General features: G+C 53.0%; 1 protein-coding gene across 1 annotated transcript in view; it reads right to left on the reverse strand.

Moving 5' to 3' along the window:
• Dscam (Down syndrome cell adhesion molecule) overlaps window positions 1-12,751 on the reverse strand; it is a 487,830-nt gene that overhangs the window by 160,249 nt on the left and 314,830 nt on the right. Inside the window, exon 11 of the mRNA XM_005375986.2 lies at window positions 10,453-10,626. Coding sequence (XP_005376043.2) covers window positions 10,453-10,626 — 174 coding nt within the window. The remainder of the gene's footprint in view (window positions 1-10,452; window positions 10,627-12,751) is intronic.

Genomic DNA, 12,751 nt, shown 5'->3' on the forward strand with positions numbered 1-12,751 from the left:
ATTGTCAACCTAGAAAGTGCGTGCATAGCAATACAGGTTGTGTGTGTCCATCTTTTCAAAACCATTTCCAACACATGCCCCGCCATGCTGCTAAAACTTTGTGCAGTCTTCAAGATCTACAATTCCACACAGGGACAAGAAGGGCACAGCTCCGGTGCCCAGGTGATGCACTCAGCTCACCCAGCTCCGGCACAAAGCGGTCCGCATGGGCCTGGTCTTTGTGGGCTGTGCTTCTCCACGATGGGCCTTAAAATCAGCAGCTAAAGGGACGGACACAGAAGAGCGGACGTCCGGCCTGGGATTCTGGAGTCCTGTGGCCGAGGGCGTGGGAATTCAAACGCATGAGTGGGAGGACAGCATCCTCCAAGCCACTGCCCCACCCACCTCGGCCCTCCTGTCTCCACCACACTGAGCTGCCAGGAGCAGATGGCTGGTGACCACGCTGGCAGCCACAGATGCTCCGCCGTGACCCACCGTGCACTACAAGCGCTCATCAGATGCGCTGCCCGAGGCTGCTGCCTGTGGACGTGCCCTAACACAAGTCTCCAGACCGTCCCTGTGGAGGGTCGCACCCGGGCTCCTCACCGCCAGGCATCTGCGCACCACACAGAATGAATTAGCAGTGGGGACTCTCCAGGGTCACCTTCCCGGAAGCTGATTTCCATGCACCTGCCCAGCAGGCCCTGGCAGAGTGGATGACTCAGGACTCGGTTTAGCTGAGCTTTCGAGCAAGCCGGTCCAGTCGGCAGGTGACAGCGACAGGTAGCTCCTCAGCTTAGACAAGGCTAAAGGGACATGTGCCTTACGGTCCTCATCCTGTTCTAGACGAATGACATCAGAACCAGGGTTGTAACAACAGTGATGCAGAGAAAGAAGGCAGAAGAAGGCTTGATTGACCATCCTGGCTCTTGCGCCTGGCACACAGTAGGAGCTCAGCAAATGTTTGTTGAATGAATGAATGAACCAGGTGGCCACTGTGGAAACTGACTGGCATGTTTCTCGGAACTTGCCCTTACTCTTCGGCAGACATTCTCCTGTCAGCCTATTGTGTCACTCCACCCCACATCTCCAGGTCTCTAGGAAGTTATGCAAGTGTCCTCACTTTACAGATGAGGAATGCGAGGCCAAGGGTGAGGCCCTTGTGTGAGTCCCCACCAGGAATGGGCGGTGGAGCAGGGATTTGAAACCACGGTTTCCAGCCCCAAATCCAAACAACCGAAGTGTTTGTCCCAGAGCCTGGTTAGGAGTTGCTAAATGTTCCGAGTATTTGATTTCTGAAATAGCTTTACTGAGGTCGAATTCACGTTTCACAGAGTAGAGATCAGTGGGTCTTTGGCGTCCACAGAGCAGTGTGGCCATGGCCCAAGTCTAACCCCAGAACTCGGGTCGCCCACGGGGAACTGGCGCTCTTTAGCAGCCACTCCCACTGCCCCCTCCGGCCAGCGCAGCCCTCACTAAGCCACTGCTAGTCTTCCTGGGTTTGCTCATTTGTGACATTTCATACAGCTAGAATCACACCATATGAGTTCACTGACGCCTCGAGGTTTTCACTTTCCGGTGTTTCCACACCCTTCCGAGTGGCCAGGTGGGCAGCCGCTGCCTCTGTAGGGCTCCATGACCGTGAGCTGTGCCGTCCATGCAAGCACAAGAGGCACAGTTCTGGGTGTGGGCGGTGGGTTTCCTGGAGACTGGAGCCCCGCCCTGGGCGTGGGGGCACCAACCAGTGGACTCGTAGCCCAGACGGAGTGAAAAGGGCAGAAGGAAGGCTTGCTTCTGCTTTGGAGGAGGAGGAGCTCCAGCCTGTGCTGTGGCCTCTGCAGTCTCTGTGGGCTTCCAGCTCAGACTCTTCAGCCCGCGATGCAGATCTCTCTTTCCAATGCAGACTTGCGCAGGACTGGTCTGAGCTCCAGCTCCACCCAGGAGCGGCTCTTCTGGCTCTGGCGCACAGACTGCTTCTTTCCACACCCGACTCAGCAGGCAGTATCGTACAGCTACCTGTAAATCCTTCACACATCGTATACACATGTGTTTCACATGCAGTCTGCTCCTGCAGCGAACCCGAGACAGGCTGGACCTCATTCCACCGTGCAAGGCATCACCCGTGTGGTTATGCAGTGTGAGGTACTGTTCGCTGGGTCACTGGCTGCCAGGCCACTGGGCTGTTTCTGCATTGTAGCTGTCTCGGGAGTGCTGCTGTGACCACTCCTGTACTAGTTTCTGCATGGATATATTGTCCTTGGTCACTCCACACGTGGCCTTTTGAGGAGATGCCAAACTATTTCCCAACATGGCTGCACCACCAGAACTGCCCCAGTAAAGGCTGTGTAAAGGCTTCACAAGGGACATGCATGGCCTCACAAAGAACATAAGAAAGAAAGATTATTGATTATCATATTCTCCCACCTGCTTCGTTCCGCATTCTAGCTACTCCTCGAAACTCCCTGAGACATGTCGTTCCCTTCTTATACTTTTCCTATATAGTTTCTATAGTTTTTCGGAAGACTGCTTCACAAAGACCTTGCTTGCCAAGTAGGATGTGGTTTATGTGGTTTTTTGGCTTAAATACTGCTCTCTCCCCTGGTTTGGGGCTGACCTGATCCTACCCTGCGTGGAGGCTCTCAGTCAGTTGCTGGCCAGCTAATAAAGGCTCATTCTAAAATCTCAATTGGCGATCCGTGCATTTGGGTGTTTGTCGGTTAGTACCTTGGTTCGGTTCTGAGTCCAGAACACCCTCGGCCCCTCTCCTGGCCAGGCCAGGGTCCCCTTTCTTGCTTGCTCAGCCATCCCAGGGAGTGAGACGTGGTGTCTCCCGATGGGTCTGACTTGCATTTCCCCAATGAGCCATCATGTTGTGGGTCTTTCCAAAGCTTATTGCTTCTTTGAATAAATACCCATCCAAGCCTCTTTCCCTGTATCAGTCCGGTGATACTTGACATCTCCACTGTTGACCTAAATGTCCTGGGTACAAGCTCCCTCCACACTTTCGACTTACAAGTATTTTCTACCGTGCTCTGGACGGTCCTTGCATTTTCTTGATGCACAAAGTTAAGATTTCTAAAGGGCACATCACATTTGTCCTTTCACCACTGAATGCTTCCGGTGTCAAAGCTGATGTCGCACTCCTGCATACAAAGATCCTCTCCAATATTCTCTTCTACAAGCTTTATAGTTATAGCTCTTACATTTAGATGAATGCTTGATTTTGAGCTGGACTTTGTTCGTGGCATGAGGGAAGAGGGACAGATCATCCCTCCGTTTTGGGTAATTAGCATTTCGCATTACCTCAGTTCAGCACTTATAGACCATTTGAGAATCAAATAATCAAGGCGCAGAGAGGTTCTGTGACTTGCTCGAGGAACCCAGCTAGTCATTGATAAAATTAACCTAGAAGTTCTACTTCTGGGCCCATTTTCTTCATATCTTTCCTTAAAATGAAATCATCTCAAAAAAGTAAGGACAGGTCTGGATGTTCACAAAATGATGTTGGAACAACGGATTGTCTAGCGTGAAAAATCACCAGGGGTTACCCAGGAATTTCATTGTGATAAATTCCTACATAGCAAGGAGTCAAGTGACAAATACAGGTATTAACGGGGGAAATAGTGGGCCAGAGAGTAACCTTCTACAATGTTAGGAAAGGAAAAGGGGGACCCGAAGGAACCTATTCAACTTAGCTACAGAAAACGTTTTAAACCTATAGACCCAAGGACATACAATAGGGCTCAGTGTTTCAGACTTGCAGCAATGACGGAAATCTCGGAGAGAACTGCGAGACCCGGATACGTAAACACACTCACGTATGTAGACTCCAAGCAGTAACGGCGACCATGCGGCTCCCCAAACATAATCAGTTTCTACTTGAGCTTTGCCTCTGCCGTTCCATTTACCTGAAGTCCTCTCCCCAACACATGTGCACACCCCGTTTCCTTACCTCCTGCTTTTCTCTGCCAGGCACCACATGGCAGACCCACCCCTGCGTCTTCTCCCCAGGGGAATCTGAGCTCCGGGCAGGGAAAACAACACTTGGTCTTGTGCAAAGGTGGTGGTGGTGGGGGGTCTAAAACAGTGTCTGACACAAGGGAGGGGGGATCAGTGAATCCTGCTGGACAGAGGACTGGGGGAGCTGATCAGGAAGTGGGGATACAAAGAGGGGGTAGGGGATGGAGAGGGGAAGGAAGAGGGAAAAAAGGAAGGAAGGGGGAGGAGGAAGAGGAAGAAGAGGGGGAAAGGAGGCGAGGAGGAAAAGTGGAAGGAATAGGAGGAAGAGGAGAGGTTGGAGAAGAAGAAGAGGGAGGGGGAGGGAGGAGGAGGAGACTGGAGACTGGGTGAAAAGCAACAATGATCTTTGGAGAAGTATGGGTCCCAGTACTGTTCTTAAAAAAAGCCGCCCGTGTGTGTCTGTCCCTTTGCCAGGCCTGGCCTCTGCGGGGGTGAGACCTGGCCCAGCTCCCCTCCTGTGAGTTCCAACGTGTTCTCCTTGGAGTCGACCACCTCTCTCAGGGCGACTTTCCTCGGCTGTCTCTGTCCTGTGCCCCTTCAGGGACTGGGACTGCCAGCTACAGAGGAGGACCCCCAGGCCACCATGGCTGGGATGAGCTCCGAGGCCGGGTTCCCTAGGGCTGCATGCACCAGGCGCAGCTCCCCTTCCTGGGTTTCTCGACTCTGCTTCCTGTGTGGATTAGTTTTATGCTCAGGGTAAAACCAAAGTGCCAGTCCCAGGTCAGGGGGTCACAGGCACAGGGTCAAGGGTTAAGGCACCTTTGTGGGGTCTCCTATGAAGAAAAGGGAGCGATTTTCCAGAAAAGTCTAAGATTTGTCTCACCCATGATTGGCCACACTGCACTCCAGCTCTTTCCTGCCCAGCTCTGTCCAAAGGGAGTGGGCAGGGCTCTGAGCAGCTCAGACTGAGGCCCCCGCTGGTGGCTTAGACAGAGGGGGATTCTCCTGCTTCTGCAGCCTCCCTTGGACACCAGACTGCAGAGTCCTGTCACCCTTGGGTAGCAAGCGTCCTGGTGCAGTTGCAGAAAAGTGCCACTGAGCCGGCGGAAACAGCTTCTTCATGGTGCTGGAGGCTGAAGCCCAACATTCGGAGGCTGGAGGCACTGGGCTCCCCCAAATCTTCCAGCCAAGGATCCTTCCTGGCCTCATCTCTCTTTGCACGGACTATGGCAGAACTTGGAACTCTGCTCCAATTCCACCACCCTCTCAGGAGCACATGGGTCATGCCGGATTAGGGCCCTGCCTACTCTAGCATGGCCTCATGCAGCCCATTTCCTCTGCAAAGGTTCTGTTTCCAAGGCCACACTCTGCTCCGAGGCCCCTGCTCCGAGGCCCGGGGTTAGTGCTTCACATCTGAACTGGGTGGGGACAATCTACACAGAGGGAGGAGGAGACTGAAATCAGACAGCACAGCTGCCTTAGTGACCCCCTCATCTTATGCTTCCTTTGTTCGCCCCATAGAAGCTGTGGCTGGAGGACTCCAGGCTGACTGAGGAGGGCACTGCAGGCAGTGCTGGACCCCCAAGTACTCCACCCGGGAGCGGCTACTGTGGACCTGACTGCCACTAAGAGCCTTCTGCTCCCGAGGGCTGCCCCTGCACTGCCCTTTCATCCCCTCTCCTCCCACACTGTCCTGTGCACCAGACATCCCCACACACCCTGCACACACACTTACTGCACAGGGGCCTTGTGGCAAGGCTGAGGGATAAGAGCGTCTGCAAATGTGCCGCATAAACTGCGGCAGGGATCAGAGGCTCTGATCGTATGAAAATGTGTAAAGTGGGTTTTTAAAACAACTGGAGACAGCTCTTGTTCTGTCTCGCCCAGGAAGGCAGAGGCTGTGATTTAGAAGTGGTCCAGGACCGGAGCTACAGCGCAGAGCCACAGCACCAGAAATGACCTGGCTCCTACCACACGTTCCCGTGGCAGCTCGTCTCAGCCCTGTACTCCATGCTACGTCTCCCCTTCTGGGGCCCGGAGACGGGGTGAGGATGTGGTCGGGACCCCAGGGGCCCACGGCTGCAGCATGAGATCACCTGGGTTTGTTTGTCACACACAGGGCCCTGGTTCGGCATGTGCTCATACCTTCCGCATCCCCGAGCTCTGATGGGTGCCAGGACCATGGGACCTGCCCGGGCCAGGCCTGAGGGAGGGAGGGAGGCAGCTGGGCCAGGCTGGGCTGGGCTGTGCTGCGCTGGGGGCTGGGGGCTGGGGACTGCTTGGGCCAGGAACTCCGCAGAGGCGCCTGCTGGACTTTGATAAGCTATGCTCTTCTGTGCTGCTCTCAGCACTCTCAGATCGGCCTGGAGAGCAGGGAGCAGCCGGCAGAGGCCAAGCTGCGAGCTCCTCCTGGGGTCCGGATGCGCACCGCAGCCTGCGCTCCCGGGAGGGAGACCCGGCCTTGGAGCCCAGCTGTGAGAGCGGGAGGTCGGACGCAACTGTGGCGCACAGAGGCTGAGCAGTGCGTCTGTGGAGAGAGCCAGCCGTCGGGGACCGTTTCTCAGCACAGAGGACTCCGATCCCCAGGGCCCGGCTGAGCGCCTTGCTGGGCTCGCACAGCCCCTGCCCGCCGGGGTGGGGCCACGTGGGCACCAGAGGCCGAGCTCTACACACAGCAGAGTCCGTGGTCTGTGCCCCTGGAGCTGCGTCCCAGCACCTTTTAGTGCTGAGCCTTCTTCCTGGAGGAGTTTTGGTAGCAGATATCCCGGGTGTGTGAGAGAGGACTGCTGCCCCGAGGCGGGCATAGCTGTCAGGCTGGGAGGATTGCGGGGTAAAGCTTCCCTCCGTGCTGGCCTCCTGGGACTGCTCCACAGGGCTGGCCGGCCCTCTGCCTGGCCTGTAGCCGCCTCCGGTCTGCTCCACACACAGGTGCGCGTGGCGTGCCATCCGGGACACTCAGCCAGTGCCTCAGCCCCGTCCCCGCTCCAGGTCTTACAGATGCGGTCAGAGCCCACCGGGGGCCCTGGGGGCCGCAGTGCCCTGCAGCGGCTGCCTCAGTTCCCTAACAGTGGCTGCCCGGGCCCCAGGCCTCCCGTGCGGAGTTTGGAAATATTTGCAGCCCAGCTTTTATAAAGTGACATATAAGAAAGGTGGCTACTGAACACGCTTATTCTGAGCAGCGCTGTCTCCTTTCTAGCCATGCTTGTTTCAGCTGGGGTGCCCCAGTACTGTGACTGCTCTTACAGAGGAACAGGGAACAGGAAGTGGAGGAGGAACAGGGCTGCGTTCAGGGGTTTCCAAGGCCGTGCTCCAGGGACAACCTTGGCCTTTGGGACAGCGCCGCTGGATGAGGGAAGCATTTGTCGTGGGCCTCAGAAGTCATATTTCTTCTTCCTCTCCATACTATGGTCATTTCCATTGTCTTTTCCAAAATAATTTTTTCCCCTGAGGAACTGGTCATTGAACCCAAAACTTTTCCACTGAGTTACATCCCCAGGCCTTTCTTATTTTGAGACAGTGTTGTACTAAGATCCCCAGGCTGGGTTCAAATTTGCGATTCTCCTGCCTCAGCCTTCTAGAGTGCTGGGATGGCAGCATACACCACCATGCCCCCCCCCACCAGTATGATTTTGTGGAATATTCCTTTTACCAGGAAGTCATTGTACTCTCTTTCTGTCCACCTAATGATTACATTATTTTATAGCATTATACCAGGATACTGATTGCACCCCCATATAGGCCTATTTCTATGACATATTTATAATATTGTAGAATAGCATGTCATAGACGTTATATGTTATGTAAACATTGTTTCAAGTAAAGCATGTTTCCTCATCACCAGTGCCCGGTTCCTTAACCTCGGTCTTGTTTGCTCTTTCTCTGCACCTGGCAGACTCGCTTTCCTGCACGCTGCCCCACATGAGGTGCTCCACGGGCACAGCATCCTTCTTCAGACGCCTCCCCCCTCCTCACCGCAACCGCATGAGGAAGGCACGGTTCCTCCCGAGTGGCAGGTTCCGCACAGAGGAGCATGGTCCGTGCTGGGTGACTCAGACCTGGGGACTGGAAGGGAGCCCAGAGCCGGCACCATGGCATCGCTTGCTGCCCACCACACCACGGGGCGGCGGGGCCCAGCCGCAGGCTGCACGCTGCTGCACCAGGGCAGAAACTCAGGACCCGCATGTCCCTGAGGGCTCCCTGGCCGCTGCCACTTGAAGCTGTCAGCGCTGTGGTTGCCACCTGCATGTGGCCGAGCTGCAGGGTGTCCCTAACGCCTCACAGCCCGGGGGAGAAACCCTTTCATTTGCACAGAAGCACCTCTGTCAGCCTAAACCATCCAGGACGGTTTCTCTGTAGAAGGCGTGGGACGCCTTATAAGCTTAGGCGAGGGGCTCTCGGGAGGGGACGGGTTCATGGAGCTTGGAGCTGACTTGCTGGCTGGAAGAAGAAGGTCACCCAGCTGTGACCTTCGCAGGGTTCATCTTCCCCTGGCTCCTCCCTTCACCCTGCCTCCTGTCCTCCATCCGCATGAGCAGCTCTCCTCCACCTGGCCCCTCTGCCGTGCCGCCCTGCTTTGGATCCACTGACCAGGAACTGCCACCTCTACCTTGTGAGCCAAAATAAACCCCTCCTCCTTTAACTTGAGGGTGTTGGGGATGTGTGTCAGTGACAAGAAAGTGACTAAGGCTCTGTCGCATCTGGGGGAAGGACATCAACATTCAGATACAAGTGGGACACAGACACTCGGCCTGCTGCTGAGGCCGCAGGCTGTGAGGCCTCTGCCCTGCTGTGGCTGTTGTGCTCATGAGAGCCGTGCACATGGATGCTTGCTGGAGAGGCAGCTCACAAAGGGGAGGCAGGCACCGTGCTGTGGCTTCCCTCACCGCAAAGCTGTGGGACCAGCTCCTAGCGCACCAGCAGGGAGGAACATGAGGGGGAGGAGTCGTGCAGTGTCTGCCTTTCAGTCTTCGAGGTGACTTCCCTGAGGCTCTGCTCCATCCCCTCAAACTGAAGTCCCATCCTGCTCTGAAGGTCCCAAACAGGGCCCTTGCTCCTCCCCTTGGACTATCACAGGCGGAGCTCTTCCCGCTGTGCCCCAGCTCTGGGGTACTCATATTTGCTCACAAGCATGAGGCCCACATCAGAATTCACACCCTTCCCAGGGCCTTGTGGATACCAGGTCCTAGAGACATGCGTGTGGAATAGAGGACTGCCTTTTATACTGAAATATTTAAGATAACTGTAAAACAAATTCCTTTTACTGGGAAATTATGGACTAATATTGGACAACATGGACAGACACTCAGTTCTTGGGTTGCCTTCATATTTCATCAACTTGTAACCTTCAAAGAACGACTGTGTCACCTTTGGGTTTAGACGATACTGTGATGTGTCCTCAGATTCCTGCAAATCAGTTTTCCCAGGGCACAGAATTGAAAGGTCGAAGCTTGTCAGAACTTATGGTATCAAATATGTGCAAAATGGATTTCAAGACAACCAGGTTTTAGAACTACTTCCTAGTATAAAAGTTTAACAAACAGATAGCTTGATATTTCCATTGCTTTCCTGGAAGTAATAGAGTAAAATAAATTCTGACTGAATATGGACGGATACCAATTGGTGTAGATAATCTGTGCAGTTCATACACACACACACACACACACACACACGTATGTACATGCGTCCCTCTGACATTCACCTTGAAAATCCAGTCCACCTAACAAGTGGTCTGAGAGGGATCTTTCCAAACTAGCAATAGCAGAATGTAAAAAAAAAAAAAAAAAAAATTAAACAGAGGAAGCTTGAGTCAAGCTTCTTATTGAGAAGAAACCACAGTTTACCAACCAAAAATTATTTATAAATGGACCCAAGCCATTCATTATGTACTAGACGTGCAACCATTTGTTAATGAGTAGGGCTCAGGCCAAGCCTCTCCGTCGGGGTTCAGTTCCCAGGGTGTGGAGAGCACTTTCTCCTTAGAAACCCTTTCCTGCACATGGGGCGGAGGCACGGGCCCCAGGCACCCCTCTGCACGTTCTGGCACGCTGTGATTGTTGCCTTTTGGTAATAGGTTTCCAGTAGTTTCATTTATTTTTTGTAATTATCTTAAAAAGAAATGCTATGGCCAAGCCAGGTGGCAAATACAAAATGCCATGCAAAAAGTCTTCTGTAAAGCGAGCATGCTTTGGACTGTCCATAGTAAAATTGGCAGGATAGTAAAGTGATGCTAAGGAGAGGGCTGCTCACCACCCAGTGGCCCAGGGCCTGCATCTGCTCCAGTGGGAGCCACAGGGACAGAGGATGGCCCCGTCTCCCAGCTGTCGACAACTGGCTACATGCTTTGCACCCTCTTCAGCTGTGTTTCTGGGGCAACAAAACTTGGAACCCCCGCCAGAGCAAACCTCAGGGGTCTGTGTGGTCTTGTTCTGCTCGGAAACAGGTGTGTAGGGAGATAATTGCATAGCTAAGCCCTCAGAGACCTAGGTAGGAAAACGAAGCATTCTTCTTCCTTACTTTTAACCGTGAGGTACATGGACTTGCTGACGTCCGCGCCCACATCGTTGCTGACCTTGCAGAGGTAGTACCCGCTGTCTTCCTCCACGACGTGCTTGATCAACAGCGACCCATTGCTGAGGACCTGGATGCGGCCGTTCAGGGGGATTGGCTGGAACTGGGGCACCCCAGCACCTGGAAGAGGGAGGAAGAACCGTGATGCAAACGTGAATGAGCAAGGGAGAGGGCGCGTGGGCGCCTCTGGACGAGGGGAAGTTAGCCTCGGGTGACGTGGAGGGTTTCTCCCTTCCTTCCAGCCCTGAAATTCCTGTTTGGAGAAAAACACATTTATTTAAAACGATAGCATTTCAAAGTCAGAGATTAAAAAAAAATAAGAGTGCTTAAAGATGGTTTCTACGGAAAAAGCTGAACTTGATGAGTGTTAAGTAGCTGATAAATTATTCAAAGACTTCCCAGTAGTAGTAGAAGTAGACATCTCTCAAAGTACTAAATAAATTCCTCCTGTTCTCAGGGACTTTTGTGAGTGTAAACCCAGCAGTGCTCCAGGCATGCAGCATTTGAAGTCTTAGCTTGGCTCGCACAAGTGAGGCCAGAAGAGAAAGCAGGGATTGCAGACTTCCTTCGAAGTGGGCTTATGTTCCAGCGGAGAGACACTGTGCACTGTTGATGTCACTTAACGCTATTTACCTAAGTGTGTCAGGTCACTGTATGAACATGCAGAGCTAGCCCAGCGCTTTTCTCCTGGGATCCCAGGCAGGAAGAGGACGGCACAGATGGGACATGCTAACATCACAGAGGGGAGGGGGCTCATATGACAGATGCATGTGAAACTCATGAAAAGAAAGCATTTCAGGAAAAATGGACCAGAGGAGAAGGCCCTGAGGGATGGCTAGGAAAACTGGTGTGGATCAGCCTGGCCCCCTGCCGGCCCTGTTCCTCCAAAGGAAGGCTTCTCTCTCTTTGCCTGGAGTTGGGAGCCTGCAGTGGTGGGTCCTGGAGCGAGGTGTGTGGGTCTTCCTGCAGGAGCTCACAGTGTGTGCTGAGGCAGGTGCTGGGGAGGAGCTGCTGGACAGGCCCCCTGCAGGGAGGACACTGATGGGAGGAGGGAGACGACCTCCTCACTCTAACACCCAGCTGATAACCTGCAGCCTGGTGGTCCTGAGCTCCAGGTGGCAAACTGTGGTTGGGCCTTCCCTGAATCACGGCAGAGACACAGGAAGTGGGCCATGCACCCAGGAGAACTTCCTCACCGAGTAACAGCAAAGGCACTCTCTTTGGTTAAGGCTGCAGAGAGCGAGAAGAAAGTGCTTTCCTTATCCTAGCAAGGCAAAACTCTGTTAATCTGCAAAATTACATTTGTCTTTGATTAAATCAGAAATTTCGAGTCGCAGACAACTGGTAAACTTGAAAAGAGGTTCGAGCTATACAAAGTAATTCACCTTTGCCACATGATAGAGGGAAGAGGTCAGGGCATACAATCCGGTGAAAACTAAAGAATTAGAAATAACTGCAACTTAGTGCACTCTCTACAGTTCTTCTCCCTCTTCCTCTGTCCCTCTGCCTCCCTTTCCTCCCCTCCCCTCCTGCATAGTACCCACAACCTTCGCACCAAGTGACATCCCTCTCCTGGTTTCTTTTTTATTTTGATACAAGGTTTGTGTGTCACCAAGTTGCCCAGACTTGGCTTGAACTTGTGATAGTTCTGCCTCAGTTTCTTAGAATGCTGGGATTGTAGGCATGCACCACCATGCCGGTTTCTTTACTCTTCTTTTTTACATGTAATTACCAGAACCCAATAGAAAATTATGAGACACAGACAGAGAGAGAGAGAGAGACAGAGAGGGGGGGGGAGAGAGAGATTGAGAAAATCAAAGAAAAACATCAACAGATCCCTAAAAGGAAAATCTAGAACTACTGGACAAGGACTTTATAATCATTATGATTAATATGCAAGAACACATGAAGGAATTCAGATGAAATATGAAAACTATAAAAAAGAAATGGACACAAAACCATAGGAACAACAGATACAGCATTAGTTACAGTTTAGATGTGGAACATCCCCCTCAGTCTCTTGTGTTCAGAGCTGGGGCTTTCGGAGGGTGATTGGATCATGATGCACTCATCACTCAAGAGTCCAGAGCTAAGTATGCTGTTAGGAGGGAGTTGGGTGTGTGTGTGTGTGTGTGTGTGTGTGTGTGTGTGTGTGTGTGTGCATGTGACTGGGGGTGTGGCCTGGAAAGATGTGTCTCCTGCCTTGCTCCTCTCTTCTCTCTCTCTCTCTCTCTCTCTCTCTCTC

This window comes from Chinchilla lanigera, unplaced genomic scaffold (assembly GCF_000276665.1).
Source record: "Chinchilla lanigera isolate Chin_1 unplaced genomic scaffold, ChiLan1.0 scaffold00006, whole genome shotgun sequence".
NCBI classification, from domain to species: domain Eukaryota; kingdom Metazoa; phylum Chordata; class Mammalia; order Rodentia; family Chinchillidae; genus Chinchilla; species Chinchilla lanigera.